Consider the following 24063-nt stretch of genomic DNA (forward strand, 5'->3'; position numbering starts at 1 on the left):
CGATAGTTGCTGTTGCCTAGATACGCCTAGATCCTGCTCAGTTTTGCTAATAGTTTAGCATAATGTTCTATAAAAATAGTCAAGGAAACTACCATTTTATGTCACTTTTGACAGTCACTTCGATAGTTCCCGCTTCGATCGAGTTTTGAAAAGTGACTAGCCGCCGGGAAAACGATATGTTGCGTTGGTTGAAGGATCGAAGCGTCGCGACAGAAATCCTAACAATGATGTCACTAGCGATAATGACCAGCAAAGACATTGAACATATTTTTTTACTGTTACCCATATGATATTACTGTCCAGATCGTATCTGTTTAAGATAATTAGGCTGACAATTTGAATAAACTTGATTTGAATTGAATAATCGATACATCATGATCGATTGAAAGTAAATATTAAGCTTGCTTCTTCGTTGGCCTAGTAACGAATCTGACAGTTGCTAATCGAAGGCAAAAATTGTGTTATTAAATTGGACAGGTTAGCTTACACAATCTAGCTTACACGTGTGAGCAAGTGGTAGACAGCGGTGTTTATTTAAAACGATTATTGTTATAAACAAGTGGACAGTTGTTTATTGGGCTCCTGTTACATATTTATTAATCAGAGTGTGGCGTTTTCTTCACAGCAACAAAAACACTACACTCCTCAACCAGCCACACTAAAATTACATGCTTATCTTACTATTATTAAGGTTTATTCTGCTACACAAATCTGTCAGCATGTAATGGCGAAAATATATGAATAATATAACATTTAGTGATAGATGTCGTAGCAATTACCTGGGGAATAGAACATCCTTTCAGCTGATATTCAGTGCTCCAACTTTTAATTGTTATTACTTTTAAGATGATTACGACAAAGAAAGTATCAAAAATTGGTAAGCTTGGGAGCAAGGAACTTAGCAGAATCATTGGCGGTGATGATAAGTTTCATCCTAACATAGGATGAACGTGGACGGAAAGTTCTTTGCGGCATTATGAAACTAATGATAATTTTAAAGTAGAAAATGTACGAACAAGCTATCCCATCAATATTAGAACCCACAAGAAGCCAAAAGTGAGTCTTACTCTCACTCAAGCTCCCTATAAACGAACGGCCAGCTCCACTGGTTCCATAGGTGATTCTATAGGACTTCCTTCAGAGGCAGGAGAAGCTAATGTACCTGGGCATGGCTGCTTACAATCGTCTATGAGTGAATCCCATCAATTTTTTTCATTATTTACCATACAATGTTTAAAATTCGACATCCTTTCGTTTGAAATGCGAAGTTGGTCAGAGATTAACGCGAAGGCATCTTTAGGTCCAAACATGTTTGGCATAATCTGTGAGCTGCTCATTAAGTGATGGTTTTGCTTAATTTTTTAATAACGTTTCCTTTGCTTTACAAGCAACATAGCCAAAATTTCTATCCCCTTTTGCTCATTCCTTCACCTGCATGAATAATCCTCTCCCATTTTGCTTTCACTTTCGACACTAATAGCATAGACATATTCCTATTAAGGCTACACCTTCAAAAGGTAGCTTATCCCTTCATCTCGGCACGTTTTCTCCTCCAGCAATCCGCATCAATATTCAGCAACGCAAGGCTTCCGTTCCGTTGCCATCTTCTCCTCGAGACAATAAATGCAAATAAACAAGACAAAAAAACAGGCTTTCAACACCAGACCAACCACAAAACAACCTTCCCGATGATGCTTCACCTTGAGCAGCAATAAAAAAACGCACACGACTCGTTCAAACGGTGTGGGACATAAAGAAAGCCACCAACCGCCTGGATTGGTTGTACATTCATCGGCAGCTCACGTCAAATGCGGAACACGCCAATTTAAGGGTTTGCTGCCGCTGCCGGTTTCCCGGAATATACCGAAATCGAAACGAAACGATAATGATATGCTGCATAGAGCATGGCACCGGTTTACAGCGGGACTGTCTGCGTGTGCTACTCATTCTTGGCCTGCCTCGGTCTCATCCTTCGAATGCACCACAGCACCAGCAGCAGTTCTGGTGGAATGTTTGACCCGTTTTGGAACAGGAGAGGGGGAGGAATAATTCCACCGAAAAATGTTACCCAAAAAAACACCTTTCACGAGAACACCGGTGAGATCGGTGTCTAGACTAGAAAGAGGGTTTTTGGTAGCATGTTGGGAAAGAATTTGCATGAACGCTTTCTTTAGAAACGAACAAATATGAATAAACAACGCCGAGAGGAGTTGTGTGGTCGATGACGAGAAGGTTAAGCCAATTAGATTGAAATGCGGTATGTTTTATGCAAGGATTATGGGATTTTCATTCAAATTTTATTGCCCTTCTTAACGAAAACGTAGTTTTGAACAGGATTATGATAGCTTTTAGCGTTGCCGTTGTTGTCTTTCTTAACAGTTATTTACCTCTTCCTTTAAACCGTAATTTTGGCATCAAGTTCAGCTCTGTTCAATCACATTCCTTCCCTTCGTTCTTTCTCTCTCTCTTTCTGAATGTCTCTCGCACAATAACAAACGCCATATGGCATTTCGTCTTCATTTCAGTGCGTGTAATTTGATCGTTTAATCACTCGCAAAACACTTCCGCACGAATTGACACGTGTTTCTCGTTTTCCGTATTCAAAACTGCCTTACCACGTGCCTACGTTTAATGAGAATGGATCAACAATTCGAACGACAATGCCCCAAAACACCAAATACCATCCACCCTACCATCACCATCATCATCATCACCATCACGATCGGTAATGATTGACCCGTTTACCGCTAAGGCACACCACTCTGTCTGCTCGTCCAGCGCTACGCGCAACAACTATCATTGTGCATCCTGATGAAGCATAAACCCGTCATCGTTTAGCCGTAAGCAATCATCAGCCGTGGTACACAGCCGCGCTCACATCCCGCGCGTAATCACATTCAATTTCGTCCACTAATAAATGTCGATCGTTTTTGCATTAAACGGTAGTTGTAAGCGTGGTGTGTTTGTGGTGCCGTGTAGCAAACCATTAAACATTTGCGGTAAACCATTTACCATTTTACGATCGACGCGGTAAAAGGCGCACGATATAGAAGGACGGGGAGAAGGGTTTGAAGAAGTATTCATACGAAAGGGCTCTACCAAGCCGCACATTAATCGTACGGTCACGGAATGACCAATATTGCATTGTAAAATGCATTTTTAAATACAACCGAAACCGCTCAAATGTCAGGGCGGTAAATACAGTTGTTTTACGGGAGATGTGACGGAGTTTTTGATGAAGTGTGTTGGTTTAGCTTCTTTTTATATTTCTACACCCAGCTGCCAATGTTGCGTTGTGGGTTTTGTGGTGAAAAGTGTTATTCGGTTTGTGAACTAAAAAAAGGCAAAACAGTTGTAAATTAATTGAATCACTCGGTAGGGCGTCAAAACCGCACGACTCAATGGGTAATGTAATTGAAGGCTACTGTCGTATCAACATAGATTGTATCATTTCTACTCATCAGTGGTACTGAGTTGAAATCTTCATGTTGAATGCATTTCAGATGTATAATTTTGAATGTTTTAGTAAGCAAATAAGCCATCGATGATAAAATTCTCATGCAACCACAATGGTTATTTAATTGTTAAAGTTTCATTATTTTCATTACGATCCGCGATTAATTCTGGGTTCGTCGCTTAAGTCTTTCTAGTCCGAAACGGACTCATAAAAGGATTCATACTAAAATTAATCATACTTAGTATTTATTTTATTTATCCAGCCCTAAAATTTCTTTCTTTTTTAGTTTATAATACTATTTTTCCAAGTTTGGTTTCCAGATATTAGAAGACACCTTCCAAATTCCTCCCATTCTTATCATTCTAATTACAGAAAGGCCAGGCGTCTCCATTGGCGTAATTTAATTGTGGGTTAGTGTGTAAATTACTTGTATCAGGTCAATTTGCTTTAATTCAATTAAGACAAGAAATAACATGATAATTAAGAATAAAATCATTTTTATGAATTCGATAATATTAAAATCTTCATAAGTATGTGTTTTGACTTATTATATGATGATATAAGATGCTTCATACGTTACGGTTCATAATTGCCCATTTGCTAAAGGCAATACAGACGGTCCCCGAGATACACGGCTAATGGGGACCGAAAACGGCCGAAAAATACCACGTATCTCGAATTTCCGCGTAAGTCGAATTTCATGACCGCGTATCTCCAAATCCGCGTATAAGAGGTACCGTGTATCTCGGTGACTACCTGTACTTGCAAAAAAAAGTTAATACTCAAATTATGTATCATTCTTAATATAAAAGAATCGATAAATGAAAATGGGTCTAAATTTATCACCAAATTTTCAACGCTATATTGGCATCACATAAACGTAGTTTTGTTATAAAATGATTATGTGAAACGATAAAATGAATCACACATCAGACTAATAACTTCATATCGATACATCAAAACTTTAATGCCCTACCATATCATTGCAAACACTGTACCAATTAAATTATTAACCATATCGGTTTAAAATGGTTTCGCACCCTTATTCGCTCATCCATTTCAGTAGCCGCCGCCGTCGGCGGTACTCTGCAATACGCTCATCAGTTGAAGGCAAATTCATTCATAAAGAGAAATTATGCACTTTACATTCAATCTACATTGATTGGCGTGTTTAAGGTAAAGTTTATAACTTTATAATGCATTGTAATCAAGCAAATTAAAATTAACCTGCCCAAGGTAATCAACATCATACTTATTGAATATTGATGCATGCTTTAGCGTTTACTCGACGCTAAATGACCTTTTCTTCTTAAGGAGTTAAGGAAACTATTACACTGTGAATAATCAATATTGTATTTCCTTTTATTAGACTTTAGTCCAATACAATAATAATCAAACGCTACAAGTAAGAGCTTTCTATTGCAACAACCTTACATTTTTGACCACCACTGTAGCAGAGTAGTTCATCTTTTATGGTAATGAATCAACACCGATAGCCACGCCCTCTTATTCCAGGTAACCATTTACCCTTTGTACGCCCTTTTGAATCGGATTTTGATAGTGATTGTTTCCATTGATAAACCTTTTTCAAAAACTAAAATAAAAATTTTGCTGTTTTTTAACTTAATTGAAAATTATAGATTGCAAATAGTAATTCATATATTATAATTAAATGAGCTCTTAAGTTGTCTTAAAGGTAGAATAAAACTAACAATTACATGTTGTTTTACAACGCAATTTACATCCTTCACGTCCTAAATATGTTAGGAATACAAAATCATCACAATTTACGCTTACATTCAAACCCCGTATAGAAAAATGTCCCAACGTGGTAGACGAGTTGTCTGATGTCTGCTACACAAAAGGAGGGGAGAACATGGAGCCCGGGTCACTGCAAGGCAATTGGTCACCATTGCCCTCGCCAGCTGTCACATTTCACGGTTGCACGGAACTACCAACCGTCGGTGACTCTGCCCAACCGCGGGTAATTGCAAAATCAGTGCCCCCCGGGCACCAGAGAGTACCGAGAACCGAGGTCGCCCCAGACCCAAACGCGCCGTACGAGATATCGGACCAATTATAGACCGCATCGGCTGGTCGTCTGGTGACTGCGTTGTCGTCGTCGGTAGCCAGACCGCTCTGTCCGTCCAATGTTTGGCCTCCGGGGTTGGGAAAAAAAATATCCCCAAACGGTTGTACGCTAACCGGAACATACGGACAGAACCTCCATCTTTACTTCTCCCGGCTAGGCTCTGGCACGGAAGGCAAAACAAGAAAACAAAAGCTCAGAACAAAGAAAAGAAGGCCTGCGGTCAGAACGGTGTGTGTGCCGTGCGGTGCCTACGAGGTCTGCGTCTCGCGTTACGTTTTCACGGGGGCAACGAATCGACACGGCACCGATGACAGTGACACTTGGGCGATCGTGTCATTTCGCTGGGTCGAGGCCAACGACAATCGGAGGGCGGTTGAGAGAATAGGGGGAGGAGGGGGGGAGCTTTCGATGCGTTCGACGGGCCAATTTTCTGCACAAAGCGAGCCAGTTTTTACTTCCCCATTCTGCCGGCCACATACCGCCCCGCCGGCTGGTCCAGAAAGGCCACATCCTTTCGTTTGAAGTTTATGCAAAATTCATTTTAATACCCTCTTTTTTCTGTTCTTCAAACCGGATGTGTTAAACCGCACGATAAATGGCTATTGATTAGATAAGTGGGAAATGTTGGCAAGAAAATGGCAATAAAGCCTCATTCGGTGCTTATGCATTATTTTGTGTTGACAGAAGTTTTGCCATTTATCGCATCACAACATGAGAAACGGATTGAAATCACGCAAATAGCAGAACAATCAATCAGCATTTGCAAATGAGGTAAGGAATGATTGGCACAGTGCGGTTTCATAACACTGTTTGCGGTTGCAGGTCTTGTGGAATAATTTATCTACTAAGGTATAATTCATATGTGGTGATGTTACGTGACGATCATTTACAATAGATTCGATAAATATTTGTCAAAGAGTGATCCTCACCAACAACTTTCAATGAAAGGCATTCTCAAAACAATTTGTATACTCAAATTTAATCAATTCTTTTTTCTTCAAACATCAACTAAAACAATACATTGTTGCTCCTTAAGTTTTCATTAAAACACTATTCAAATGCTTTGTACATTGTGTTTTTGTTTTGAAAAGCTTGATTTAAAGTCTATATATTAAGTAGAGTGAAATTCATCATCAGTTCAGATTATCAGTCCATGGTACTGCAATCACGACCTGACAGTTTAAACCTAAGTTTAAGCAGACTGAATGCTCTGTTTTGGGAGCCCCCAGGGTGTTAAGTTCGACACATATTTTAGGATCACTGAATAGAAGTAGAAGGTTGATTCGTTTCAAACTGGCAAAAGATCAGGCTCCGGGTTGGAGCCCCGTGTTCAGTTTGAGCCCCGTGATCGGTTGACGCCCCGTCTCTTCTTCACTCGACAGAGCTTAGGGCCTACTACGACCTAAGACCAGAGAGACCTAATTTTGAACGCTTCCAATACCTTGTGTCCAGAACACTAAAGTTTGATTAACACACGTATTGAGCGTATTCAGAAAAGTGAACAAGAAAGCCATGACTTGACGCATTTATGTTAATGTGCAAAGCTTTCAATAAGATTCACTGCTGTTTTGACTCTAACGTTCAAACAAATAGGTAATTATGTTATCTTGAGTTTTATTTTAAAGAATAGCAAGAGCTCCTGCGCACGCAACGCAATTAGTTTTAATAAACAATTAATTGTACATTAGATTAAAGCTACTTTAAAGGATAAATTTCCAATTGATAATTGCGATGCATTACTTAATCCTGTTTGAAGGCATCATTTGTGTTAAATTATTATTATATTATTACGCTAGTATTATGAGATTCTGTTCATCAATAAATGTAAAAATAAACATGAGCTATTGTGATGAAATAAATAAACCGATAATAGAATAAACACAATCAATAACATTTTACAATTCAAAGCTGCAACATTTTTACATTGAATTAATCATTCAGCTCATTGTGTTGGGGTTAGTCGGGACGATCCGGTGGAATAATTAATAGGTGCGTCAAACCCAACGAGACTGTAATCATTATTGGTGTCCCAATTGGAATCTTGTTCCGATTGGCATTGGATACAAAAAAGGCACACAAAATCAATCGTAACACGGAAAAACAAGGAGAAGGTCGCAGTATTAGAATGAAATGGAATGATATATGAAATTAGTAATCTTCTCAGGGGTTCTAATACTTCTGGCATACCTTCTGATGGATTCAATGGCACCCTTTTTGGACAGAAACATTTCCAATATGAATCACCTTCCGTAGGAGATATCATCCACAAAGTGTGCCTAAAGTATCAGAATCGCCGAAAAGCAAATTTGAAGTACAATCATACTAATACGGAATATTTCATATATAAATGCCCTATGCGGGGTTCAAATCCCATTTCGCACGAACCCTTCTTTACGAAGGTTATAATTACCATCTTCTACTTCTAGAAGTCACACCAGCTTTCGGTAGGCTTACATATTTCACCTTGCTACGGCAGACGGGTAGTCCCATGGTACAATCGCCAACTTGCACGAATTAACATGATGCCGGTCGTTGGTTCTAGTGATGAGAAAAATGAAGTTTTATCGGAATCGATTCCGGTTAGATCCGAAGTTTTCTGGAATCGATTCCAAATAGTAGGTCCGGAAGTAGTTCCCGGAATCGATTCCAGAATCGGCTCCGGAATCTTAATCGACTTAGGAGGCTTAGGAATTGGGTCGGAAATCAGAATCAGTTTCGGCATATCCAAAAGATAAGGTATTTCCATCCAATGATGCTACGTATTGATAGCCGCAAAGAATCCAAATTTACTTGTAAGTGATCCTTTCTCATGGAAATTTTCCGATATATTTCGTTTCTGAAACATCTTATTTCAATTCAAGAACTGGTTCTCATTCCGGAGCAAATTCCAATATTGGAAGCCATTCTGATTCCGTTTCCGGAGCAAATTTGCTATTCCCAAGTCGATTCTGAATCCGGAGCCTATTCGGATTCCAGAGCTGATTACGAATCTGATGAGGATTCGTATTCAACTTCGGAATTGGCTTCAGCATCAACTCCACAATCGGCTCCGGAGTCGATTCCGATCGCGGAATCGGTATCGGGTAGGTAAAGCCACCTTTGTTCAAGCTTTGTAAAGACCGACCCCCGGCAGCAAAGACAGTCTGCGCGGTACTTAATAGGTTTCGCACAAACAATGTTTTTGCACTGAAAAAACACACGACACAACTTTATTCATGTAACACACGCACACATACAGATACAGTTTAAAGACTACACCCGTCGTTCCGTACGCCCCAATCCGGTAGTGATTCCGCTCCATCCATTTTGCGTCCCCATTTTATATATTATCTTCATTTGGCATAGGCAGTAGACAGAAGAAGCGCGTGATATAAAAAAGCGCCCCAAAACTTTACTGCTGATACTCAAGCCGCTCCTTGTTCGGATCGGTACGATCCAACCGGTACATGTACGCCCGGCTGCTGGCCCCATTAATCTCGTTCCGATCGATCGGCACATACTTTACCAGCTCATCGTCCTGCTCGCCGAGCAGCTTCTTCAGCTGCTGCACCTCCTTGTCGCGTGCGAGCGACGCCAGCTTCTGCAGCAGTTCCGGGTCTTCCTCCAGCGCTTCGTCCAGCACCTCCCAGGAGATAAACTTCAGATCGGACCCGAAGAACAGATCGTCCGACAGGATGTCGATGATGTGGTTGAGATCGAGCGGGCGAATTTTCTTGTACGATTTGCCGAGATCGTCCGGTACGAGCGAACCGCCACCGTTGGGGCGCTTGGCCGTTTTCATGTACCGCTCGAACCAGCTCGAGCCGTGGGCCTCTTGCGGGGCTACTGCTGCCATCTGCATGAAGTAGAAAAGTTAAAAAATTAAAAATATGATCTAAAATGAGCCTCTCAAGCCGACTCACGTGAAATCCACCGGCACGCCGTCCTATACGGGGCACACTTTTCGACTGCTTGAGGAAAAAGTTCTCCAAATCACCCCGCCGTCCAATGCGGGGCACACTCTTGGACAGCTTGATAAAGAAGCCGGGCGATTCGCTACCGATTGCGTAGCAGATGAGGGCAAAAAACACAACCAACTTCATCGTCTATCGTTGGGGATCGGCGGGTGATGCTTTCTTTCCACGGTGGCCTTCTGGATGGGACTGTTTGTTCAACCTTACAGTCGAATATGTATTTATACGGTTGATTTTTCCTCAAACAGGGCTCAAACAGGAACGGTTTTATTCACAGCGCCCCTATCGGATTATGCAAATGCAAATGAGGTCGCTTGCCTCGTGCGGGGTGCCGCCGTACCAGACGGATGGTTTGTTTTCATCTATGTCTGTTTTTATTGATTTTTACTCATCCAGAGCGATATTTCCCGGCCAAAAAGTTAGCTTCTTCTCGCTATTCAAAGGTCGTCCAATATGGAAAGATTCGTTGAAGAGCGAAAGTAGCTTTTTTCACTTAAAATGGAACCAACTATTACGCGAAACGTCCACTCTACAACAAAATTGAGTGGCGGATTGAATCTTTCAGTGGATTGCCGCCCTTAGAAGCGTTCCTACAACAGGTGAATTGACCTTCGATTGAGTGTTAGAGAGGCTTATTGACGACCCGAATTGAAACTTTTTCTCCAAACTGGTCGTTATTTCTCTTTAACTCGCCTTTGTCATCTCTTCAAAGCAAATTGCTCCCCATTTCCTGATTCGTAATAAATAAGTGAGGATAATTTATTCCGCAACCTGTTCCAACACACGCCCGCCACCGACCCTCACACCAGCGAGCTCTGCTCCCACTGGCTGATTTCGGTCGGCAGAAACTGCATCCGCTGAACGGCCTGACGTATCTGGCCGTACGTTAGCAGCAACCGATGCAGCTGGTACTCCTTCTGGACCTTCGCCAGCCCGCCCCCGGTAAGCGGTGCGACAAACTCCAGCTGCTTCAGATGCTCGAACGCTTTCAGCACGACCGGCCGCTCGATGCCCTGCATGCTGGTGCTGCTGTTGGCCCACTTGCTGAAGCGCGTCAGTATCATCTCAAAGTTGAACGGATCGCGATCGTAAATCTCCGAATGGTGCTTGATCGCGATGACGAGACAGATCTCGAGCACGGAGGATCCGGCCAGCAGCTTTACCTTGTCGTCCGATTCGTACCGTTCGCCCAGCTGCTGGATGGACTCGATCGTAATGGCCGGATGTTCATCGTCCAGCCCGTTCACCAGCTCAAACAGCTGCATCCGGAACGGCCCTTCCAGCACATCGTACTCGTACATGTTCTGCAGCACCGTTTGCACCTCCGCACTCTTGAGCAGCTTGTCGATGGTCCGATTCCACTGTGTGACCCATTTGGAGGGCAGGTTGTACTGGCGTGGATTGAACAGATTGCGCAGCAGCGCTAGCTCGTCGTTGTTGAGCACGTCCGGCGGGATGGTGGGATGGGTGGCAGCGAACGTGCGTACCTCCTGCTCGGTGGGCAGCTTCAGCAAGCTGCCGAACAGCTCCAACCGTTCCTCGAACCCGTCCTCCCGCGGGAGCAGAAAGATTTGCCGATGGGAGAAGCGTGACTTTACGCGCTTCTCGAGCAGCTCGATCACGTCCAGGCGGGCGGTCAGGCCCAGCACACAGATCGGTGCCTGAGCGGACTGGGCCACGTCGAATAGGTTATACAGCAGCGTCTGGTTGTGGTGCGAGCAGAACAGATCGAACTCTTCCAGCAGAAAGATGACGCTCTTGGATTTCTTCCGATCGCCCGCCTTGAGGCATTCCAGCAGGAAGGCAAGATTTTCCGCGAACGAACCAAACACTTTACCGTCGACGGCATTTTCGAGATTCATTTGGGCGGTTGCTGATTTCAGAGCAATCCGATCGTCGATGTGTATCAAACCGTTCAGGTACACGACCAAACTGTTGCGGTGGAATGTTTCTTTGGACAGCAGTTGGACCAGCACGGATGTTACCAGCTAGAAGTAGATACGCGTACCAGCGTGATTATCAAGATTTAAAATAATCATTCTAAGGACAACTTACGGTGGTTTTCCCGATCCCTCTCGGTCCCAGCAGCAGCGCACTGTTTGATTCACCATGTTCCGCGGTGCGCTCGAGCAGATCGTGGATTTGTTGCCGCTCCGCTTCGTACCCGTGAAACGACGCACGATCGGTGAGCAGACGGGCTTTGAGGAACCTGCGCGTGCTGTCCAAATCACTGCACCCGTCCGGCATGATTCGTATTTTCCTTTTAATCAGTCAGTTAAGTTCTTTTTAAATGATTTTATCACAGTTTTGCTTGTGCCGCACGCCACCACCGAAAGGTAAACAACTCGTGACGTTTGGCGCCAAAAGCGTAGTTTCGTTCAAGCTGTTGTTCGTTAAGTTTTGAATGTTTCGTGCACGATGTTGTATTGTTTTTGCATTAAAAAAATACATTTGAGCAGCAAATTAGATAAGAAAGTTTGTAGATTTTGTATAATGTCTGCTCCAGAATAAAAAAAACTAAAGAAAAATGGAACAACTTGAAACTCTTTCGAATTATGAGCGATGTTGTGCGATGTTTTCTGTCAAACCCAGCAGTCGCAGTCCAGCCTTCAACCTACCCTGCTAAACACACTGACATCTGACCAGAGTGACCAGAAATACCGATTTACAGTGAACCCTCTCTGATTTGAGAGGCGACGGGACTGTCGAATAAGAGGAGTTTTCAAATTACAGAGGTTGAAAGTGAATGAAAGGTCCATTCAAACAAGAAAGAGACAGACATCTTCACAGAACATTTAGTATGCAGCCTTAACTGTTGCTATAGGAAACTGTGCATACGATTGCCAATTTGAGCATACATCATTCAATAACCATGGCAACACTATACACAAAGAAGAGGGACACAGATTTCCGAGGTTTTCCAAATTAGAGGAACAAAAATGCACTGGAAATCAAGGGACTGTGGAAAATGTCCAAATAAGAGAGGTTTTTCAAATTGGAGGGGTGTCAAATAAGAGAGGGTTCACTGTATCTATATTCCTACCAAGGTGTTATAAATGACAAGGTGAAGTTGTTCAGAGCAAAATGACATTTCTCGACTTGACATATCTCTTCCGGGGGCTCCGGTATAAAAATCGGGGAGGGCTGGTGCGGGGTATTGAAATTTGTATGCAGAGAGTGACAGATGTCCCCCACAATGTCGCCCAGCAAAAGCGATCAAAATCAACCTTCTAAATACATTATCCTTGATTCTTACCGATTTTTTATATGCCTACCGATTCACAGATGACCGCCCTAAAACTACCGATTTTCCATTTATCCTACCGAAAACCACAGGTATTCGATTTTTCAGTCGTTTAAGTTTAATATGTGGCGCTTGGGATGCTGTTTCAAGATGTTGGTTGAAGCGAACTGTCATTGTAGGTTAGTTGGGTCGAACTGTCATTTGACAGATGTTGGGTATTGTCCAACCCGAAAGCATGAACTATTGTATACACTTGTAAATAAACTCTCACTCTATTATCTGAACTCGAACCATCCAGACGTGTGTTTCCAATAGGTTATGGGCCCAGACCCAACGCAGTAAAACAAAATGGCTACTAGTTCTGCAAATAATTTACCGTCGATTGAAAGGCTTGTTGGTCGCGAAAATTGGCCAACGTGGAAGTTTGCTGTAGAAACTTTCCTTGAGTTGGAGGACCTGTGGCAGGCGGTAAAACCGGAAGATGAGACGAAAGTGGACAAGCAGAAGTGCCGGAAAGCGAGAGCAAAAATTATTTTGCTGTTGGACCCGATCAATTACGTCCATGTCAAAGATGCGGAAACTGCGCGGGACGTGTGGAAGAAGCTGGAAGCAGCGTTCGAGGATACGGGACTAACGCGTCGTGTAGGACTTCTAAGGAAACTCATCAACACAACGTTAGCATCGTGTGCGTCTATGGAAAGTTTCGTGAACGACATAGTGGGCACAGCACACCAGTTGCGTGGTATTGGTTTCGACATCAGTGAAGAGTGGATCGGCACGTTACTTCTCGCCGGGTTACCTGATGAATACAAGCCGATGATCATGGCGCTAGAAAATTCTGGAACGGCGATAACTGGCGATATCATAAAAGCTAAGTTGCTGCAGGAATACAAATCGAGTGCGTCATCTGAAAAGGCGGTCTTTCTTGGAACGACGAAGCATCAATGGCAGCCGAGAAATCAACAAGGTGTACCATCGAAGCAGACAAAGGGACCGAAATGCAGGCGTTGCGGTAAGTTCGGCCATATTGCCCGAAACTGTACAGTGAATGCGTCTTCGTTAAGCATGGTGCTGGGAACAGTGGGAACAATGAGTGGTGCGAATAACGATAAGTGGTACTTTGATTCAGGTGCGTCTGAACATTTCACGAACAATCGTAATTTGTTAGAAAACGAGTGTGCGGCAAGTGGTACTGTAAGAGCAGCGGATAAACAAGCGATGGAAGTTATTGCGAAAGGCTCTATCAGGTTTAACACAAAATGCATTCCAAAGGGCACAACGGTTAACGTAGAAAATGTGAAGTATGTCCCGGGAATATCAAACAATTTATTATCGATTAGCCAAATAGTTCGACAGGGCAAAGAAGTTCATTTTACCAACAAAGGAGTAAAAGTGACTGGACCAAACGGCATTGTTATTGCAACCGGTAGTCACGACGTTACGAATGGCTTATTCCCGTTAGAAGAGAGAAAAGATAGTTTTGCGATGGCGGTTACATCTAAAGCGGTAGATTCAGCTACATGGCATAGAAGAATGGGACACCTTAATTATAGCAATTTAAAGATGTTAAAAGATGGATTAGCATCCGGTATAACGTTTAATGGGATTGAGTCTGAAAATTGCGTAATATGTGCGAAAGGAAAACAGTGTCGTCTCCCATTTCCTAAAATAGGCAGTCGAGCCGAAGATATATTAGAAATCGTTCATTCGGACATATGCGGTCCAATGGAAGAAACGTCATTAGGAGGAAAGCGATATTTTATAACGTTCATAGACGATAAAACAAGAAGAGTTGCTGTATATTTCTTAAAACAAAAATCAGAAGCGGAAGTATTAGGAGCTTTTGAAGATTTTCGTATCAAAGCGGAAAGAGAGACCGGGCGCAAACTAAAAATATTGCGTAGTGACAATGGAAAGGAATATACGAACCAATTATTACAAAACAGGTTAAAAGAACTAGGGATCAAACATCAAACTTCAACCGAGTATACCCCAGAACAAAATGGCCTAGCGGAAAGGTTCAATAGAACAGTAGTAGAAAAAGCGCGTTGCATGCTGTTTGATGCAAATTTACCCAAACCCTTTTGGGCGGAAGCTGTTCTAACGGCCAAGTATCTCATCAATAGATCACCCACGAAGGGGCATAATCTAACTCCGGAAGAAGCTTGGAGTGGTCGCAAGCCTAACCTCACTCACATTCGTGTGTTTGGATCAAAAGCGATGGCACACATTCCAAAGCAAAAGCGATTGAAATGGGATAGGAAGTCTAAGGAAGTAATACTCGTAGGATATGACGAAACTGCTAAGGCATATAGGCTTTATGATCCTGAAAGGAAAGACGTTATGAGAAGTCGCGACGTTATTTTCATAAACGAATGTAGCAGTCACAATCAAGAGATGCTCCCAGACAGTGAACAAACCCGAAATACGTTTGTTAGTTTAGATTATGATCCTACGCTTTCCGATAACCTGGTTGAAACATCTCAAACGCAAGATACAGAAACTTTAAGACGTAGTGAAAGGCCTCACAAGTTACCAACACGTTACAACGACTATGTAGGACCAGAAATAGCAGTTCGTTGTATTTCTGGTGTAGACCATGAAACTGAGACCCTTGTTGATTCTCCAGATTTACATGGATTAGTTGCGAATCATACAACCAGCCAAGCCATAATGCATGATCCACGTACTGTAAATGAAGCTTTACATAGTGAAGATGCTAGTAAGTGGCGAGAGGCAATGGATGAGGAATACCAATCACTCCTTGATAACAACACCTGGGACTTAGTCAAGTTACCAACCGATTCTAAACCAATAGGTTGTAAATGGGTTTTTAAAACCAAAGTAAATGAGGATAACAATACAACTCGTTACAAAGCTAGACTAGTTGCGCAGGGATTTACACAAAAATTCGGAACAGATTATGATGAGATATTTTCTCCAGTAATGAAACAGACTACTTTTAGAGTACTGCTAACTGTAGCTAGCCAGAAAAATATGATCGTTAAACACGTTGATGTAAAGAATGCTTATCTTAATGGAGATTTAGCAGAGACCATTTACATGAAACAACCCGAAGGGTACGCTATAGGCGATAAAGACACGGTATGTCGATTAAGGAGGAGTTTATACGGATTGAAACAGTCCGCGCGTGTTTGGCACCAAAAGGTCGATTCTACTTTCAAAGCAATAGATTTTGTACAATGTGATTCAGATCCTTGCCTTTACACAAGAAAGCACGGACAAGCTTTTGCTTATGTACTGGTATACGTTGATGATTTGATAATCATAACTCAGACAAATAGTGAATTTGAAGCTATTTTGGAACATCTGAAAAACAACTTCAAAATGACCAATTTAGGGGATATTCATCATTTCCTAGGTATTGAAATTGAAAAGGATGAGCAAGGAAACAAGTTAGGACAATCTGGATACATTCAAAAACTTGCGAAAAGATTCAACCTGGAAAATGCCAAAATGACTCCGGTACCCATTGAATTAGGCTACTTAAAGCAGAAGGAGGAGGATTGTGAGCCACTTCCAGATAACAAAAATTATCTTAGTCTCATTGGAGGTCTGCTTTACATAGCCGTGCACACTAGACCAGATATCGCTATTAGTACATCAATATTAGCTCAAAAATCCAGTAAACCAACTCAACAAGATTGGATAGAAGCGAAAAGAGTTTTGCGATATTTGATAGCAACTATTGATCATAAGTTGCAGCTAGGTTCAACAAACCAACAAGTACAAATGTACGTAGATGCCGATTGGGCAAGTGACTCCAACTCAAGAAAATCTAACTCCGGTTTTCTAATCCTGTTAGGTGGAGGAGTTGTTGCATGGGGTTCTCGAAAACAAACCTGCGTTGCTTTAAGCTCTACCGAGGCCGAATTCGTAGCATTAGCTGAAGGTTGTCAGGAGCTTATATGGGTTAGACGATTGTTAGAAGAAGTAGGACTAGAAATTAAAGAGCCTATAGAAGTATTTGAGGACAATCAAAGTTGCATTAAAATGGTTAATAGTGAACGTATAGAGCGACGTAGCAAGCATATCGAGACACGTTATTTCTTTGTGCGCGATTTGCAGCAAAAGGAAGTCATTAATATCAGATACTGTCCTACAGAAAACATGTTAGCAGATTTGTTGACGAAGCCGCTTGCGCGTATTAGACTAAGTAAATTGCGTCAAGAAATAGGACTGGTTACGATTTAGGAAAGCCAGTTCGAGGAGGAGTGTTGGTTGAAGCGAACTGTCATTGTAGGTTAGTTGGGTCGAACTGTCATTTGACAGATGTTGGGTATTGTCCAACCCGAAAGCATGAACTATTGTATACACTTGTAAATAAACTCTCACTCTATTATCTGAACTCGAACCATCCAGACGTGTGTTTCCAATACAAGAATCGCTATCCTCATTTGTTACTTGGGGTGGTGACAACGCTTTTTCGTATGCGGTTTTATCGGACGGCCTTTCAAATTTTTATATGGGATTTGACAGATAACGTCGGACGACGAAATCGCGATCACGCATGCGATGGAGCACAGACACAGGCCTAACCTACCGAAAACTACCGATAACATTTTGATGCGCCTACCGAAAACCGCCAAAATAATCTGGACACACTGACATCTGACAGCCAACGCAGCAGAAACAAAAAAACAGCAAAAAGAAAACATTTTGCCTACGTGTTTTGAAACCGTAATCTTATCGATAACGACAATATCAATCGAAGAAATATCGTACCGTAAACAATATTACAGCAAGGTAAAGACACCCACAAACACACATACGTGCAGCCTTCTTAAACGCGAATTTGCCGGCTCTCTATGTTTGCAATGCAGAATGCTGGAAAGTAATGGAATGTTTCCTGTTCCCTTCTTTAGCTCTTGGTTCGTGACGCCCTTCTAGCTCTTAGCAAGCGCTCCGCCGGAAACACCGCGTGAAAAAAATGGTTGAACTCAGCTCCAGCAACGACCCGTTCCAGCACGGATTCCCGAACGCGGTCTTCATCATCCCGGCAATCGTCGTGATTGGACTCGGTGGTATGTACGGACTAGGAAGAGCTGTGGGGGTAATTTTGAGGGAGGGTTTGTTCGGTCAGGACGTTTCCCTATGGTCCTAATGAAAGCCGACAAGAGAGGGATCTTTTCAATGTACCGGTGTGTCCAAGATGAGGTTCTTAGAAGCATTTGGCATGAGCTGGAGCTTGACTTTACCAAGTAACCGGAGAACATACCCTTGGTACGTTGGGCTATCCTGATGGTAAATGAGGCTCGTTAGGCATTTGCGTCTCCCAATCGGCACAACTAGACCGTCGAACCATCCCGGATCCAGTTTTAAGTACTAGTTATACCTTTATGGGCACGTAAAATTAGGAATTGTTTGCTAAAATTATAATCTGTCTAAGCCCTAATCTCCCCTTAAACATCAAAACTCAATTCATTACACGTGTTCACCTTTGATCTTAGTGCCGATGAAGGCTACTACCAAAAAACATGGCCTTGAACGCGTACCATATTGTCCGTATGGTACCTCCTTCAAGAAGATTTGCTTTAGAAGAGGAAGAACACGCTCATTTTCATCCACACACACACACACACACGCCTTACCTTGATTAGTGGCCCTTGTGATGCAATAAATGGCATCAAACTCATCTGCAATCGTGTGGCAAACCCAGCCGCCCTCCAGAAGGTAACTGTTATCAGCATCGCACCGGGCACAGCCGCCACCATCGCGCCTAGAAGGCCTTTCGACCACCGTCCGGGCCGCTTATCTGGTCAGTAACCGTTTGCCGTTCGATCCATCCATTGCAACCTGCTGCTTCTCGTGGCGGCGTGGTGGGTTAGCGCCGAAACAGCGTCCGGATCTTTATTACTCCCCCGTGTGGTGGTGTGCGCAACGCAAAATGGGCGACGTGGCAGAGGAGCTGTTTAACGCGATGGGCGGTCCGGAGGGTGGTGCTGGAGCTGCGGCCGAAAGTGCACCCGGTGCGGAGAATCCGTTCAATCCGGAAGACTTCAAGATGCCCACGATGGAAGACTTCCTGAGCATGCTGGAGGGTATGGACAATCTGTCCGACGAGGAAAAGGAAGAGCTAAAGGCGGGCGTGTTGCAGAACGCGATGCGCCGCAAGATGCAGGCCGGATTGTCGGACTATCTCGTGTTTCTCGTGATGCTGGCGATTATGCTGGCCGTGTTCGGTAAGACACACACACACACACGTTCGCACTGTGTTGCCTTTTAAGGTTTCGAGAACCCTTTTTCGTGGGATTTTGTTTCCCTCTCGTTCGCTACAAGACCCAGTTAAACACATTTGTTTAAACAGTTGAATCTCTTCAGACAACATTAAAAACTCGAGAAGAGAGTTCAACGTCTCTGCAGCACACAAATTAGTCTGCTATTAGAATTGAACCCGCTTTAACTGCCCCCGTCAAACCATGGACCCATCTTTCGACCTACCGAGCGAGGAACAACTGCTCGAGGTGCTTGCCGACGCAACGCCCGAAGAGCAGGCCAAGCTGCTGGCATTGTTGCAGCAGTTGCCACATCTCCCGCAAGTGGTGCAAGCGTTGCGAAGGGAGACCGTTTTTAAGGCTACTCTTTACCGGCAAATTAGCTTCGCTGTCGCCGTGCTCCTCGTACTAAGCCTGTTCGGTAAGAAGCGCGACAGTGAAACGGCAAAAGCGGAAAACCCATCAACACAAACAGGGGGCGACAACAACATCATCATCATCATACAAGGGAAACCTGTGAAATGTGAACCCATTCGCTAATTTGTGTTGCCTTCCGATGCTTCCGGTGGGTGTCTTCTGTACTGGTTGGGCTTCGTGTTTCGAGTGCGTGCTGCGTCTCCGTACTTCTCGCCATTTCTCGCCTGGCAAAGTGTGTGGCAAAGTTCTTAACGCGTCGTTTGGTGACACGTTAGCACCTTTTTGGGCTACCTTGTTGGTCAATTGGATTTTATTGTGGTGAAGGAAATCCCCAATCCCTCCTTCGCGCGAGAACGCGTTATCATCATCACTGCCAACGTATTCCATCGCTTTTGCCACGTCACTCACAGACGACGAAGCGGCGGTGCTCCGCGGACTTATCGGTGGAGATAAGCGGCTTGATTTTTTGTCTTCTTCGTTCCCTCTGCTATTTGTTACTCGATTTCACTATCGTGGCCACGATTTTATCTCATCTCAAAACACACACACCCATCAGCCCACTCAATGGGGGACAGCGAGCGAATCGATGTGACCGCTGGACCCTTTCCTGCGCAGTGCATTTTGCCACCTGTGTTTTATTAGTGTACAGCCGGGAATGCTACCGCTTTGAGGCTCCCGATTTAACGTCGCTTCAACGATAATCGCGTATCGCGAAACAGAACAAAACAAAAAAATGGCCACCGAACATGAAGAGAACCCATTCGTGGAGGCGCTCAACTCGGCCGCCCTGGGCGAACTGCTGCAGGACGCTGAGAAGCGCTCGCTGGCGCAACAGTTCCAGGACAATCTGCGCGCCCTGTCCGACATGTTCGTCAACCTGTCGGACGAGGAGAAGCGCCAGTTTGCGAGGGATTTCAAGGGCAAGTTTGTGAAATCGTTAGCTCAGCTGAATGAATTTTCCAAGCAGAAGAAAATCGTTCAAACAAGTGCACCGGGAAGGGAAGAGGAACCGGAAGGGTCGAGGTTGATGGATACGCTCGCCAAACGTATGCCCGGCGTGGGTATGCTTTGGACGGAACAGTTCCAACCGACACCGATCGGGTACGGGCTGTTGGCTGGTGTGGTGGTAACGATCGTCGGTGAGTTTTGTCTCTCTTCGCCAGGGGGGTTGAGGTTTTGGACGCGATTATAAACAAGAAACACGTTCAGGAACAGTTTTCAAATTATCACATAATAATCAAACAAAAAAAATATAAATACTTAATTGTACTCGCTTTCCTTTCGTTACAGCATTCTTCGGCTACAAGCTGTACCTGTCGCTCACGGAGAAGGAACGCAAGCGCGAAGAGAAGCTAAAGGCGAAGCAGGAGAAGAGCAAAAAGAAGAAATGATTCCCTGCCGGGAGGGGCAGTGGCACCACCGCTGGCGGCGGCACCGGTGATCACTCATCGCATCGAACTCACCAGAGACAGCAGCAGCAGCCGTCGTTGTCGTCGTCGTCGCCGCCAGCACAGCACAAACATTCCAGAGGAAAAAGACTTGGCAAGGCCTAGCGAATCCATACCACGTAATAATTACACGACAACACAGATAAGATGGAAGAGAGCGACATAGAGAGAGAGAGATGAGGTATATTTATGGGATATATCAAAATCCCCGTTAATCACCAATTTTTGCAGAACAGATAAGTGTATATTTACCCTCCCCAACAATTGAATAGCTATTAAAGAGACTCTCGACTGTTACAATTTTCCGAGCACTGCTCTTAGCATCAGTAACTTGTTCCGTTTCCATTTCCCTCCCCCCGCGACGCAACAGTATAAGGGTAGCAGCTATATAGTGTGTTCACAGTTTCCGACTATACAAACCGGTAGAGGAACGTATTACCTTCTTCAGCTTCATTTACAGAGGACGTAGCACAGATTGCAAGACTTTTCTTATCTAGAGCGACCGTACGTGTGTGTGTATGTCTTTTTTACGATCAGTTGAAAACAATAGTCGAGGATAATCCAGTTTTGTTCGCAATAGCTATTACGCAAGGGACAGAAAGGCGATACTTCAATTAGCAGGAAGGTGAAACAGACGATAACAGCCACATCCAGACACACACACACATCGTACACGCAAAGATGTTTATTTTCTCGTTTATGTGCAAGATAATATATTTTATAGAAGAAGATGATGATGGACTAAGGCGAACAGAGGGAGGGACAACTACGTTTATATTGAAAAGAATATAAATAATGTTTCAAATCAATTCCTTTTTTTATTTAGAGCTTACTTACCATTTCTCTGACCGCTGAGTTTGATGGTGAAAGAAATTAATGTAACTTTTTTTGTACGATAAACAACGCTATTATTTATTTACATACATCTATCGAAACATCTTTCCTTAACCTTTCTTTCACTACAAAAAAAAAACATTTTGTTTCCTTAATTTTTTTCATTTAACTATTCGTAATAGCATTAAGGCACATTCTAACACAATTCTATTAAGACACATAGTACCACCGCAAAGACTTTGCAAAAGCAAACAGTCACACGCACGTCCATTAAAGGGTTTTTCAGGGGTTCTCATAGTTATGGGGCACTTCCTTGATTCTTTCTTATTGGAAGTGAACTTCATACGGTGGAAATTGGACTCGATGGCAACCTTGTTAGACAGGCTCCTTGGAAATTCCTATTGGATTTGTTCAATGGGATTCTAATTCCCATTACATTGAGTTCATTTCACTTAAGAAAGAGTCAATGAAGTGTCCCACAACAATGATAACTACTGGAAAACCCTGTATCATCATCATCACCGCGTAAAAACCGCGCCAAACCTTATTTCATTTCCCGATTTGAGTTTAAAATATGTTAATATTTAAATCAAATTATTAATTTACAATACAAACTTTCTGCACAGCTTAGCTAAAAACATAACAAAAAAGTATGTACGTTCTTGGAACACGTACTTGCCTTTCTTCTTTCTTTTTTTTTGTAAAAAAAACTATAATGTATATAAAACAGACAATTAAGAACAGAGTGTTGTGTGTGTACATGTACCCTAAAAAAGCACATTATTAACAATCATCCGATGGCGTACGACGCGTGGTACATGATTGCGTACATTTAAGTCTAAAACGTTTTAAAATAACACTAACGCCTTAACCTAATGCTGCTTTGTACTAATGTAGTGTTTATGGATTTTGTTTGTGTATATATTTACTTTCCCCACGCAAAAAACGGAGCATTCAATATCGCATTCTTGTAGCTGAATACCGATGCAGAAACAAAAAACAACAATGACAAAAAAGTCAATCACTTTACTGTTCATTGCACTTTACCGTGGCCACAGGTGTATTTTCTCTCTCTCTCTCTCTTTCGACATTTCTCTCTTTTTCTCTCGATTCCATTCCCACACAGCTGTGCTAAATGCTTTGAGTATACGAACCAGTCGTAAGATCTTTCTTCCATTTTACCTCTCCACAGCCACTCCGTTGTTACTGAATCATCGCGCCCTTGTGAAGCAACCATGTATACAGAACAAAACCCTGAGAGTGGTGTCTGTCGGAAGCGCGGAGGCGGTGAGTGTGAAAGGCAGGGGAATAAGGACATGCTTGTTTGTCCTTCCTTCAAATAACTCCCCCTGCACATCCCAACATTGCATCCCTATCCTTCCGGTTCTGCCCATCATCCTATCCCAAATCACATTGTGCCAATATCATTCTCCTTCGACGGATCCGTTCCTGTTGTTTTTTACTTGCTCCAGATGTTATTTGACGGGCAAAAAGGCGAATACACCTTACAACACACCATACACACATACACGCACACACACACAAGCACACTATCACTAGCGCTGCCGTACCTAAACCCGACTCCGTAACCGAAAACATCGTTTGTGTGATAAAAAAAGTACAGCAAAAGCATAAAGTATAAAACTATTGTACGTAACAACAACATAAAAAAGTGAGGTACCACAACCCCTCAATCGCACGTCCCGCATCGTGTCACCCTTTGATGCAACAAAAATGCCCCATCCCAACCGCATTCAGTTCGCATCGTCGTCGATCGAGCAGTCTGGGCCACCGGCCGCCGTAACACTGTGGACCGCTTTCATCAGTATATTTCCGTTCGATTTCAGCTCCAGCTGGAACAGTGTCTCGTCCTTCACGTTGTTCAGCACATCCTCGGTCAGCAGCACCTGGATGCCGTTCGGGCCATTAATCAGCAGCTGCAGCTTGGCAATGCCGCACGAGGACGAGATCGGCGGAGACGAAGGGGACGGCACGGACAGTGATATGGCACCGGGGGTGGAAAATTTACCACCAAGACCACCACCACCATTGCCGCCAGCTCCACCACTGCTGGAAGCGGCAACGACGCCACCGGCGTTAAGCGACGAACGGCCCGCCGCCCCGAAAGTGCTCCCACCATTCCAGAGCCCCCCGTCGGACGAGTTGGGCGTGTTGAGTGCGTTGATCGCCTCCAGGAAGCCGGGAATTTTCGACAGATTCTGCACCAGCTCCGGGATCGTGTTGGAGTGCAGATAGATCGCGTGGTAGATGTTTGCTTCGAAACTCACGTAGATCGTCAGGCGTGGCGTGATGGCTCTGCGTTACAAGAAGGTAAGTATTTAGTATCCAGCAATAGTCATACGGTTGTTCTTCGAACACTCA

At 43.5% G+C, this 24063-nt stretch overlaps 4 protein-coding genes across 11 annotated transcripts in view; 1 reads left to right on the forward strand and 3 right to left on the reverse strand.

Annotated features, from left to right (window-relative positions):
• Positions 1-8727: 8727 nt before the first annotated feature.
• On the reverse strand, positions 8728-10104 carry LOC1270042 (uncharacterized). Its single transcript, XM_308702.5, has 2 exons — positions 9452-10104; positions 8728-9384 (listed from the first exon to the last, which is right to left on the reverse strand). The coding sequence occupies exons 1-2, from the start codon at positions 9629-9631 to the stop codon at positions 8941-8943; spliced, it is 624 nt and encodes a 207-aa protein (XP_308702.4). The 5' UTR covers positions 9632-10104; the 3' UTR covers positions 8728-8940.
• A 124-nt stretch (positions 10105-10228) lies between these two features.
• Positions 10229-11972, reverse strand: LOC1270041 (origin recognition complex subunit 4). The gene is made up of 2 exons (XM_308701.3): positions 11558-11972; positions 10229-11490 (listed from the first exon to the last, which is right to left on the reverse strand). The coding sequence occupies exons 1-2, from the start codon at positions 11747-11749 to the stop codon at positions 10303-10305; spliced, it is 1380 nt and encodes a 459-aa protein (XP_308701.3). The 5' UTR covers positions 11750-11972; the 3' UTR covers positions 10229-10302.
• Positions 11973-17349: 5377 nt separating this feature from the next.
• On the forward strand, positions 17350-21656 carry LOC1270040 (uncharacterized). 4 transcript variants are annotated; one of them, XM_308700.4, is made up of 3 exons: positions 17350-17513; positions 17633-17791; positions 20690-21656. In XM_308700.4, the coding sequence occupies exons 2-3, from the start codon at positions 17698-17700 to the stop codon at positions 20788-20790; spliced, it is 195 nt and encodes a 64-aa protein (XP_308700.3). In that variant the 5' UTR covers positions 17350-17513; positions 17633-17697; the 3' UTR covers positions 20791-21656. The 4 variants fall into 4 exon arrangements, with proteins under 4 accessions (XP_308700.3, XP_001688061.2, XP_061503053.1 ...); XM_001688009.2 differs by having other exon boundaries at positions 17353-17513; positions 17633-18949; XM_061647069.1 differs by lacking the exons at positions 17350-17513; positions 17633-17791 and adding an exon at positions 19040-19403.
• A 74-nt stretch (positions 21657-21730) lies between these two features.
• LOC1270039 (uncharacterized) overlaps positions 21731-24063 on the reverse strand; it is a 28658-nt gene continuing 26325 nt past the window's right edge. For all 5 annotated transcript variants that reach the window (XM_061647063.1, XM_061647064.1, XM_061647065.1 and 2 more), the window contains one exon: positions 21731-23997. In XM_061647063.1, coding sequence (XP_061503047.1) covers positions 23436-23997 — 562 coding nt within the window. In that variant the 3' untranslated portion in view covers positions 21731-23435. The remainder of the gene's footprint in view (positions 23998-24063) is intronic.

The sequence above is a fragment of the Anopheles gambiae genome, chromosome 2, assembly GCF_943734735.2.
Source record: "Anopheles gambiae chromosome 2, idAnoGambNW_F1_1, whole genome shotgun sequence".
NCBI lineage: Eukaryota > Metazoa > Arthropoda > Insecta > Diptera > Culicidae > Anopheles > Anopheles gambiae.